The sequence below is a fragment of the Narcine bancroftii genome, chromosome 1 (assembly GCF_036971445.1).
Source record: "Narcine bancroftii isolate sNarBan1 chromosome 1, sNarBan1.hap1, whole genome shotgun sequence".
Classification (NCBI taxonomy): Eukaryota; Metazoa; Chordata; class Chondrichthyes; order Torpediniformes; family Narcinidae; genus Narcine; species Narcine bancroftii.
The window spans coordinates 366,197,993-366,210,309 of NC_091469.1; the positions used below are offsets into that span (position 1 = coordinate 366,197,993).

The 12,317-nt window shown below is 40.4% G+C and overlaps 1 protein-coding gene and 1 long non-coding RNA gene across 5 annotated transcripts in view; one reads left to right on the top strand and one right to left on the bottom strand.

The window, feature by feature from the left end:
- Window positions 1-2,255: 2,255 nt before the first annotated feature.
- On the bottom strand, window positions 2,256-8,962 carry LOC138750602 (uncharacterized). 2 transcript variants are annotated; one of them, XR_011349417.1, is made up of 3 exons: window positions 8,270-8,962; window positions 7,425-7,563; window positions 2,256-2,368 (listed from the first exon to the last, which is right to left on the bottom strand). It is a non-coding gene; the product is annotated as an uncharacterized lncRNA (long non-coding RNA). The 2 variants fall into 2 exon arrangements; XR_011349409.1 differs by having other exon boundaries at window positions 6,895-7,563.
- lancl2 (LanC lantibiotic synthetase component C-like 2 (bacterial)) overlaps window positions 8,128-12,317 on the top strand; it is a 47,229-nt gene continuing 43,039 nt past the window's right edge. For all 3 annotated transcript variants that reach the window (XM_069912703.1, XM_069912709.1, XM_069912707.1), the window contains exon 1: window positions 8,128-8,704. In XM_069912703.1, the coding sequence (XP_069768804.1) occupies window positions 8,564-8,704 (141 nt within the window). In that variant the 5' untranslated portion in view covers window positions 8,128-8,563. The remainder of the gene's footprint in view (window positions 8,705-12,317) is intronic.

The window sequence follows — 12,317 nt, forward strand, 5'->3', positions numbered from 1 at the left end:
GTGCCAAATCGATCCCTGTGACACACAGGGGTCAATCTCAAAAACAATGCTCAGCTACTATCTTCTGACTTCTACCACCAAGCTAATTTTGCATTAAATTGGCTAGTTCATCCATAAATCCCATGTGATCTAACCTTCTAGACAAGTTTACTATGTGGATAGAATCTAGTCAAAGGCCTAGCTCAAGTCCATGTAGAAAACATCTACCGCCTTGCCCTCCACTTGCTCGACTCTTCAAAAAGCATAATTACATTTGTACACATGATTCCCCAAGCAAAAAAAAATCATCCCTAGTCTATGCTTTATCAAATGCACGTGCATGCTGTCCTCCAGTAACTTACCCATCACTAATGTTAGGCCCACCAGCCTGTAGTTTCCTGGCTTTTCCTTCTTAAATGAAAGCATAACATTAGCTATCTCATCCATGATATACATTCATGCAAATATCCAAGCCACAGTTCATGTAATATCTTCCCTAGCTTCCCACAATGTCCTCAGATACATAGAGTTAGGGATTTATCTATCATTGTGTTTTTATCTTACTTTATGAGACCTAAAAGTGTATCAACATCGTATGATCGTTTTCCACTGGTGGTTGGAAGAGGACTGAAATCCACTGGGAGAATTTTGGGGATGCTTTGTCAAAACCACCAAAGCTCTCTCAAAAATCTTTCTGGAATATCTCTAAAAACTCCACTTTAATGGTTTAGGTATTGTGTTATCAAATTGGATACTGTATTGTCATCACCGAGAGAAAAGGGACTGCTTGTCACTACTGATGGCTAACTGCTATTGGGTAATAACAAGAATATGTATCCAACAAAGTAAACGTATATTAACAAATAGCTGTAAACAACCTATAAAAGAGATAAAAAAACAAAACGTATATAAAACAAAAGCTGTTCTAATGACCCAACCCTACCCTTGTGAAGTTATGATTAAACATATATGTTCCATTAATGCATGAAAGAAAGGACAACCAAACCATAAAATGGGATCCAATAATCTTTTAAATTCTGAAAATAATTAAGAAAAGGACCCTATAAATTTAGAAAATTAAGGTTCTGTTGGGTATAAGCCCGCCCTCTGCTGGACATCATGATGCCCACATGTAAAGGAACACTTACTACCATGCCTCCCAGTAAAAAAAAAACATCGTAGATACCCAGGGGCCAGCACTTTTTGGAAGAAACTGGCTACAACACATTCCCCTAGACTAGCTGGAAATCGGTTCAATACTAAGTGTAAACCACATGGACACCTCCCAGCCAGAACTCGACCAAATCCTCAACAACCATACAATGGTTTTTCAACAAGAATTGGGGAAAATCAAAGGTGTTCAAGCCAAACTGCAATTAAAAGATAATGCAGAACCAAAATTCTTAAAAGCCAGAACAATCCATTTGTTATGAAAGGGAAAATTGAGGCTGAATTAAACAGACTAAAACATGAAGGCATATTAGATCCAACACAAAATACAACGATTGGACAGCGCCCATCATACCTGTATGGAAAGCAAATGATGAAATTTGCATTTGCGGTGATTACAAAATCATCATTAATCCATCACTCAAAATAAATGGATACCCCCTGAAGGTGGACCAGTTACGAGCATTGACTGACACTAAGGTCCATGAACTGCCTCATGAACTGGAGGAGGAGGAACCAGACCTGCCACAGCCTGCCCTGACCATCCCACCACTCAGACCGAGTGAGGGGGGTGCCAGAGACGGTCGCAGAGCTGAGCAGTCCAGTAACTGAGAGACCCAGCCAGGAGGGCAGCGAAGATGGGGAGTCACCGCTGACTCGACCGCCAACTCGAATATCTACAGGTCCAAAGCAAAGAGCGTCAAACCAAACCACACCGAGGTGGTCCAAAAGAGAAAGAAGACCACCTGAACACTTTAAGTACTATGGGCCCTGATTATTATTAAATACATTCCCTTTAATAATTCTAATTACTCATGAAATGTATTCTAATTCTCACTTGTAGTCCTGGGCCCGAGGTAATCTTATTAGTTTGGAGGGGCCCAGTCAGCATTTACTGCACAGGTTGGGGGCGGGGGGAAGAAGAGTGAAGAGTGTTGGGTATAAGCCCACCCTCTGCTGGTCATCATGACGCACACATCATGATGTCACCCTTCCATATATATAGCCCTGTGTGTCAGTAGCCATGTTAGTCTATTAGAAGTAAAGAATGAGAAAGCATCACGTCTCTGAATCTTAATTGTGTGAGTGCATACACAAAAGGTTCATTATATTAGTAGAGTATCTAATTTTTTCCAGAATAAAGCATGTCATCACATCAGATAACCATTGAGTGTCTGTAGGAGGGACAGCATCCTTCCATCTCATAAGTTTCGGTCTTCTGGCAATGAGAAGAGAGAAGACAACTACATGAGAATGTAGCCCAGACAAATTTAAATCAGCTGACTTACTTATTCCAAAATAGGGTAAGAAAAGGATTAGGGGCCAAGTTAATACTAAGAACTAAACACAAGGTACGGAAAATACTTTCCCAATAATTGGAGAGTAAGAAATATGACCAAAACATATGAAATAATGTACCTTCTTCAGTCTTACATCTATCATATTTTGACAAGAAATTAGGATAGAGTTTAACCAATTGAACTTTGGAAAAGTAAGCTCCATATACTACTTTAAATTGCAATGTCGGGCTCATAGAGAAGATGAATTAACCAATTTCAAGATAGATTCCCATGTAGCATCAGAAAATTCTTGTTGAAAATCCTGCTCCCATAATTTCTTAATCTTATCCTGGGAATTACCACTAGGCATCAGTCAGAGTTATTATTTAATTATTTAGGTGTTAATATTACTAATAATTTCAACACCTCTTTCAATGCCTCTAATTGGGCATATTAATGTTATTAAGATTAATATCCTGCCTACATTCCAGTATATTTTTCAAGCTGTACCTGTCTTTATTCCTAAAACTTTTTTTGATTTGCTTGATTCTATTATTTCTTCCTTTGTCTGGAGAAATAAACACCCTCATCTTAATAAAACTTTCCTTCAAAATCCTAAAAAGAAAGGGGGATTGGCATTGCCTAATTTTAGATTATATTATTGGGCAGCTAATATTAGATATATTAATTTTTGGACTCATCATAAGGACAGACAAGATGTTGCTAGTTGGATTAATTTGGGAATTGATTCTACCAATAAGTATTCCCTCAGTTCAACAATTGGAGTTCCATTCCCCTTTTCTGCTTCTAAATTAACTGATAATTTTGTTGTTAAACCAATGTTGAGGATTAGGTTTAAATTTAGAAAACATTGTGATTGCCATATATTTTTATTCATCAGTCCTCTTTTAGCTAATTCTTTTTATTTTGGTTTTTGTCAATGGTCAGAATTTGGTATCCAGTTTTTCCAAGATCTCTTAATTGACCAAAATTTGACCTCTTTTGCACAATTATCTTCTAAATTTAAAATATCTAAACTTCACTTTTTTTTTAAAGATATTTACAGATTAGGAGCCTTTTAAATTTCTTGGTTTTAAAACTCATTCAAGATTTGGAATTAAAGATGATAGAGAAGATTTATAGTCTGAAACGGAATACTAAAAAGTTGATATCATTCAGGAATGGTGTGTGATCTTCCTGATTGGAAGAGATTGAAGGGAATGTGGTCAAGGGTAGGATGAGTCTATTAATATGCTGGTTGATTTTTCAAGGCAGCATGAGGCATACATGGAGTCAATGGAGAAGGGATGCAGGGTATGTGTGATGGCCTGAGCCACTTTCACAACTCACTGCAGCTTTTTGTGGTTTTGAGCAGAGCATTCCCGTATCAATCCGTGATGTGCCTTGACAGGATGTTTTCAATAGTGTGCTTTCTTGGTCATTGCCTCGATATTACTTGTAGATAGGGAGAAGTCATAGGAGATGTTTGCTCTTCACAATTTGCTAGGACACCACCTTGCAAGATGCAAGGTACTAAATTATAGGGCAAGTCTGGGTGTTTATTCCCTGAAATGTTGGAGGCTGAAGGTGATCTTATACAGGTACATAAAGTCATAAGGGGCATGGATGCTCATAGCTGTTTTCCAAAATTTAATGATTCTTGAACCACAAGATATACATTTGAGGTGAAGTGGAGAGATCCAAGAGAGATCTGAGAGGCTTTTTTTTCTCACTCAGCAGCTCATTCCAGCATATCTGTCAGAAGAAACTGTAAAAATGGAATGTTCAAAATTTGGACAGGTATATAGATAGGACGGATTCAGAATATGGACATTTTAATAGATTGGACCATCCAGTTTGGGTCTCCTTGGAAATGAGGTCGGCTGGGAGGTTTTCCGATTCACCATTTTAGGAGCAGGCACTTCCTTTCTCTTTAGCTAATAGTTAACAGAATGATATACAGCCCTGTAGTAAAACATTCCTTGAGCATTTGGTTTCAATTCAGTGGAGTTTTTGATTTAAAAGGTTTTTCCTTAACAAGTCTTATATCATCTAATTATGTATTTCCTCCTTTATATGATTTGATGTTTGTCAACTGCTATGATAATGGTATTCAATGATTTTGAGACTTGTTTTTGACAGTTGTCTCATATTTTGAACAGTTATCAGTAAAGTTTAATTTATCAAATTCACACTTTTTTAGATATTTGCAGATCATAAATTTTTTACCGGTTCAATTACCAACTTTTCCCATGTGAATCTAACACGCTGTATGTAATTTTCAAATTACAACCCTCCCAGAAGGGTTTAAAAACTATTATATATCATATGCTTTCAAAATCGAGTCAGGTTTCCCTCTGTAAGAGCATGGGAGCATGATCTAGTTTTCTATCTCATACAAAAATTGGTATTTGATTCTTAAATTCGTTAACACTTCTTCACAATGTGCTCGACATTCTCTTATTCAGTTCAAGGTTGTACATTGGACTTATATGTCTAAAGACAAATTATCCCATATATTTCTTGATCTAAATCCCCAATGTGACAAATGTAATGATGGGGAGGTAACCTTGATACATGTCTTGTTGAGTTCTTGAACCTTATTGAAGGGAGATTTGTTGGGTTTTGCCAATAATATTATGGGTTAATTTTGAACCTAATCCTTTAACGGGCTTTATTTGGAGTGTTAGATGATATTACTGAACTATTTTCTTCATCTGATCATCAAATCTTACTTCTTATGGCACGAAGAGCTATCGTACTTAGATGGAAAGATTCTGTTCCGCCCATTAGAATTCAGTGGTTATGGCATGTCATGTCTTGCCCTAATTTAGAAAAGATCAGATGTTCTATGTTGAACACTAACACTGAATTTCATAAAATTTGGAGTCCTTTTATGGACTATTTTCGTGCTGTAGCCACATGCTACACAAAAGAATGATATTCACAAATGTGGTCAGGTTAAGCTCTGGTTTAGTAGGGCTCAAGCCTGACTTTTATATATTTCAAGTTCCCACCGTTTGCTGCAATTACCGACGTCACATTCAGCATCACAAAGGTGGGTTTTCCCGTGCACAGGTACACCTTTGCATAACAATACCTTCTTCCCCATGTGCTACAGTGGGTTGCTGGCCCATTAGGCTGTTTTAGCCATTCATCTGCTGGTTGGCTTGCTGGGCCCAGTGCCGCTGCGTGGTCTGCTGGCTTTAAGTTGCGCTTGCTGCCCAGAGCCCTGGCTTGCTCACTGCGGCGGCAGACCACCATAGTGCTCATTAAATCTGTTTGTCTTGATCATTGAATGTATTTATTTATGTACATATATTTTCCTACAATTAATAATGTTTTGTAGATTCAACAGAACTATGCTACCTTTAATGTTATGTCAAAACATCCCAGGTTTTTTTTCAGTAGGGGATTAGAGTTCTTTTCTTTGGTTTCTTTATTTTTATTTTCTTTTTTGTCATTCCAACAAACTTGTATGGGGAAGGGGTATATCATTAATTTTATTTTTGGAAATGTACTTATATTCTTCAAATTTAGTAATCTTATGTTCTCTATACAATGCGTTCTTGTTCTATAAAACTCAAAAACATGATTGAAATAGACAAAAGAATATGGACTAAATGTAGTTACATGGGACTAGTCTAGAATGCTCATTTGATTGACATGAATGAATTGAGCTGAAAGGTTTGTTGTACAGTTCCATGACTATGAATTCTAACAGAACTGTTTCAACAAGTACCCAAACCAGGATCTTAAATGGCAAATCTGAGAGACTGGAAGCCTCTCAGTCACAGTTCCTAAGCCCAACCAGATACCATGTGTATTGGTGCACTCAAATACATACAACTGAAGGAGTGAGTGGAGAGCACATGTAATGTGCTTGAAAAAATTGCATCAATTTGTTTTTCAGTACCAAACCTGAAGGATTCTAATAAAATATTTAATGGAAATGTTATCAATTATATGGTTTTAAATGACTCAACATCTTCAATAATAAAATGGCTGCATCAATAAAATGTTGGTCCTACAAAAATATAAATGTTGAATTACATAATTACTATGTTAAATTAATTGATTATAAGTTAGTACAATTCACGATATTGGAAGGGACATAGAATCATAGAAACTTTAACAACATGAGACACCATTTCTCCCATAAATCAAAAAGGACTGTCCACATTAATCCCAATCTCCAGCATTTGGTGCATAGCCCTGCAGGTCATGATTCATCAATTGTACATCCATGCATGATCTAAATGTGGCTTGGGGTTCGTCATCTACTGTCCTTTCAGGCTTAGTTCCAAACTTCTTTCACATCGTGGATGAAAGTCAAAGTTTTCTCACCTCCCCATAACCCTTCTGCCAATTACATAAAATCTAAGCCTCCTTGGTTTATGAACTTTCAGTTAAGGGAAATAGGTTCTTCCTTCTATTTTTTACAAAATCTCAAAAATATACACACCACAATAGTCTGGAGTGAAACACGAGAACGTCTGCAGACGCTATGATTGTAAACCTAGAAATGCTGGAGGAAGTCAACAGGCCTCACAGCATCCCTGGAGGTTAAGATATATAACCAGTGTTTTGGGCCTGAGCCCAATGTGGTGAACTGCTGTATGCTCATTAATCTGGCTCCACCCTGCCCTGTGACTGCACCTGTGGATCCTCCCTCTTGACTTTATATAAAGGTTCCAACACCATAACCTCTCTCCAGAAAGCCTGGGACACAGCACAGGATGACTTTTAAGTTGATGGTCATAAAAGCCTATTGTTCTGTAACTCCAGTGTTTTGAGTTATTGATAGTGAATCACCTATGAGGAAAGAAGGGTTCAGTCGGTTGTATATCTTTACCTCCTATGGACAATAAAGTATCCTCTCAGTTTCAAAGAAACTGATCTTTCCCATCTTTCATCAAAGTTCCAACATTTTCAGTTCTGGAAATATCTAATAAAATCTCTGCAATTTCTAGTGTATTTTAATTTTCCAGCCACCTTTTCTGAATCTGTGAAGTTCATTCAGCGTAGTTTCATAAGCTGGTGACAATTGGTCCAACGATTTTCACTGAGCCGAGCCATTCCTATTCATTTATATCAATAAAACAAAGGGCCGGCCATTCACCTTTGCTTCATCCTGCAAAACAGATAACGTCAATTGTGATATTTCGATGAAATTAAAAACTATTTAATGCAGAGAGGCAAATGTAATACTATATCTCGATAGAACCTTGCACTGAAATTAGAAAGGCACCCTCTGTTCAATGCAATGGTCTCGCAACCCCCGAATCTGCACAAGATCAGGAAGATCCAGCCCACCTAATGTTTCCACAAATCTGCCCATTCCCTCTTGCTCTAAATGTCATATCTCGATTAGATTCGTAAATCGGGACAAATAAATCTCCTTTCGAAGCGATCTCCGGAGTCGCTGGTGTGAGATTAAATAGACATGAAAGGATTTGTCTGCTCAGTGCAACGAAGGAAAGCAGAGAGGAAGTGTTTTGCCAGCACGAGAAAGAGCAGATTAGTAAATCGGATTTTATACGGGGCTATTTTCCTGCAGGTGGCTCTGATGGTCAAAAAAGAGCTGATTAGGTGTAATTAGGTGTTGGACTATTTTGATGAAATTGGGCTTTTAGCGTCATTTATCAATGAATATTGCATTGTATTTTATTTGACAGGAATCTGCATTTACATGAAGTGACACACCTGAAGGGCAGACAGCGATGCAGGACAATTTTGAGGCTTGAATTAATTTGCTGCTATTCGGTTGGTTAAACCGTAAACGACATGGATCCAAATGTTCTTAAGTGAACTGTACGTGGTGGGGGGGTTGTACTTACTAAGCGTTCATGAACGATACAATAGTAACGGAATAAAAGGGGAGCGACTGCCTTCTGAGCTTGCGAGCAGACATTGGCAAACTGCGCACCGCTGTTGTCAGCCTCCTCCCACCCTCATTGTTACCAAGTGGGTGAGAGCGCGCGGAGATTTGTGTCCCGGACTCGGGTTCTGTCCGCGGCTCGCGCTTCCAGCGCTGGCTGGCGGCCGGTGCGTCGGGCACAAAGAACGCCCCGGTGCCGCTGGCCTCGCGTGGCCGGTTTGTCCCTCGTGGAGCTCCGTAGTCCCGGGGTGTGATGGGAGAAGCGATGTCGAAGCGGTTGAAGTCGGAGCTGGAGTTAGAGGAGAGGTCGTTTGTCAATCCGTACCCAGACCGGAGCGACGCGGCCGCAGCCGACCAACAGGAGGTGTTGGACTGCTTCGACGCGCAGGGAAAGGTAATGGAGGCAAAATATATACATTGCAATGGGTTAACATTGAACAAGGAGGGGGGGGGGGGGTAGGTGTGTCGAGACGCTACTGGGAGGAAGAGTGCTCCGGGCTGGGTGGGCGGCGGCCTCCCTTTCCCTCTCTGTTCAAGCAGCAGAGATACTAAGGAGAAGCGAAGATTGAAGCTTGGGCGCGCAGCCAGCGTGAACCCGCCCAAGGGGCGGGGCGGGGACCGCTGTCCGCCCGACTCCACCGCCTCGCCCGAGCCCGCCTGGTCCGCTGAATGGGGTCTTATTTTCGTTCAATAAATGGGCAATTTTCCAATTGCCCGCCAGTTACCAGCAGTAACCCCCCCCCCCCCGGGAAGGGGGGTGGCAGATGTTGACCACGTTTACCTGGAACAATGCAGGTAATTCAATAAAAGAGCAATGATGGAAGTCCTCAGCAGGTCGAGCAGCATGTGTGGATCGAAACAGAATCAAGCTGCCGTGTCAGAAGCCTCTTTCACACTTGCCAGTGATCCCAGGAATCGAACCTGCCTTTAAAGTGGCAACTGTGAAAGCAAAATCTGCTCAATGCTGGCGTCAGATGACATCCTCGGCATCTGCAGCATTGAGGTCAGGCAACTGTGAAAAGGGAATTTCGATAACCCCCTTCCAAGTGTGAAAGCATTCACTGTCTCAGTTAGGAATGGTCTAGTGTGAAAGGTCAAACCCCCATTCCTATCCCGGGGCACTGAACGGCCGATTAACTGGGATGCAAGGGGCTAGAGATTGGACTGTAAAGTTGAAGAAAAGTCATTTTAATTTGCAGTGGGGGATGAATGGGGAGTAGCAGTAATGCTCTGCAATAGGGTACAGACTAATATTGTCCAAGTAACTCTTTAAATACAATTAGGGAAGAAGGATATAAATTTGAAACAAAATATCAGAATTTATTGTCATGAGTATGTCACAAAATTTGTTGTTTTATAGCAACATCATTGTGCAAACATTCAGATAAACCACATTACAAAATAAAAATCGAAAAGGACAAAGTAAGGCAGTGGCTCTGGTTCATTCAGAAATCTGTTGGGAAAGGGAAAGAAGCTGTCCTTGTGCTGCTGAGTGCTTAAATTAAGGCTTCTGTATTTTTTCCCAAATGGTAACAGAGTGAAAAGGGTGGTGAGGGTCCTTGTGGAGAGAGGCTGCTTTTTTTGTAAGACACCACCTCACATAAATGACCTCGATGGATTGAAGTCCGATGCCCGTGATGGCGCAGTTAACAACCCTCTGAAGTTTTTTTCATGTCCTGAGGGTTGTCGCCTCCATACCAAACAGTGGTGCAACCAGATATGGTACACTTGTTGAAGTTTTCGAGAGTCTTCGGTGAACTACCGAATCTGCTCAAGCTCCCTCACAAATTATAGCTGCTAGCAAAGCCGCCTTTGTGATTGCATCAATGTGGAGGCTCCAGGACAGATCCTTGGAGATGTTGACACCCAAGAATTTGAAGTTCTTGACCCTCTCCACTACTGAGCCCTCGATGAGGACTGATTTCCTCTTGAAGTTCATAATCATTTTGGTTTTGCTAACATTGAGTGTTGTGACCAGTGAAATCTGTGCCCAGAAAAAGAATTGTTGAATAAATTCAATATTGATGCTGATGAGAGTGTATTGTGATGCTTTTAAATATAGTATAGAGATGTACTGAAATTCTTACTGCAGCTACCTGTATCTGTACAAGAATAGATTGCTGTTAGAGGAAAATTGTAAATAAAAGAATAGATAAACATTCACATTTGCAGTCAATGAAAAAAATGATGTTGCAACAATATTGACAGATCTTTGGTTCTTGAGTAGTATTATGATTAGACTTTAGGCTTCTGTATCTTCTGCCTGTGGGTAGCAGTGAGAAGACTATATGTCCAAGGTGACAGGATCCTTAATGATGGCTTTAAATTAAAAGGTCCCAGTAAGTCACCATAAACAAAGTAGCACTTCACATCTCATTTGAAATGGAAGAGCTTGGCTGAAGCCAGTCATGCAGGCACCAGTGGCTTTGCAAAAGATAATGGGACTGTTTTGGAAGGAATTTTAAAAAGCAGGTGCAAATAAACAGTCCAGGCTCAAAGTGCTGATAAAGATCTTTCAAAATTTGGGTTAGCCCTGCAAGAGGTTCTGGTTTTTACAAGGAGAGAGAGGAAAAGACCAAGCAGGATTTATCTGGGTGGGGTGGGGTGGGGGGGAGGGGAAGGAGGAAGAGAGAGAGAATTCAGTTGGAGAGTTCTGCAGTCATGGCAAGCTGACAGGCTTGTTGAAAAACTCCATTTTGAAGACTGGTTGTGAGTTCTGAGTTCAGCCTGTTGAAAACTCTTGTCCTTACAAGAGGAAATGCTGGCAAGAATGTTTCTCCTGAAACAAGGAAAACAAGAGGAACTCTGTGGTGACCTGGAAGAAAAGGTTATCATTTGGAAAACCCTGATGGGGCAAGTTTCTTAGGCAAGACACTGAAGTACTGATCATGGTAAATCAGTTTGTGTGTGTCCAATGAGCAACAAATCTCTCTCTGAAATCAACTAGAACCTTCCTGAGTGGTAACTATTTACTTTTTCACTAGAGCCTGATGAAAATATGAATGTGCATAGCATAAGAATTGCCTAATACTGGTGATCTTGGAGGAGATTGGACTGTGAATCAAATAACTTTTCTGAACATGTACACATTATGTATAAGTGCACTTAGAATTAGAAGGGGATTAAGTTAATAGTAATAAGTTAGTTTTATCCTGGTTTTATGTTTAAAGAAAATTAAAAGCAACTTTTGTTTAAGTAACCATTTGTCTCTTGGTGAATTACTACTATTGCTGCTGGATTTTGGGGTCTTCTGGATCCGTAACAAGACACTGATTGTAGTGTAATACACAAAGATGTTGGAGAAACACAGCAGGCCACGCAATATTCATAGTGTCGTGTGAATAAAAGCTCTCACGACTGGAGGGAGAACAAATGCTTTTATTAGCTTATAACTATGGGTAGAGTTTCACAGTAGTCTTAGGAAGGGTTCTGGGTTTAGGCGGGAAACCAGGGTTATATGTGAGCAGATGGGGCCAGAGCAAGCCATCAGCAAACACACTACCAGTGAATCCCAGTTAAGAAGCAAAGGTTTGGGCCTGAGCCCTTTGTCAAAGTATGTGTAAAAAGCAGGAAGATGCCTGAATAATAAGGTTGAGGGATCAAGGGCCAACAAGCATGTGGTAATAGGAAGATAGGGGTGGGAGGGTAGAAAACAAAAAAAGCTCCCCACGCCCCCAATTTGGGGCGAAGGGGTGAGAGCTGATGGAAAGGAGACAGAGGGACAAGGAAAGAGAAATAGATGGTGGAAAAATCCAACAGAAATTGGATAAGTCACTGTCACCTGAGCACCCAACAAGACCATCTACTAAGTATCGCTCCTCCAAGCCTGGCAGTGCATGAGACTAATGGCTGACAAGCCAGTGTGGGAATAGAGTGCAGAAATGGCTAACCACTGGATGGTTCCTGCCACTACACTGGAAGGTGCAAAGACATCCAATGAAACGCTTTCTCAGTCTGCCTGCAGCCCCCAAATGCAGAAGGGGGCTCAATGGAAGCACTGGATGTAG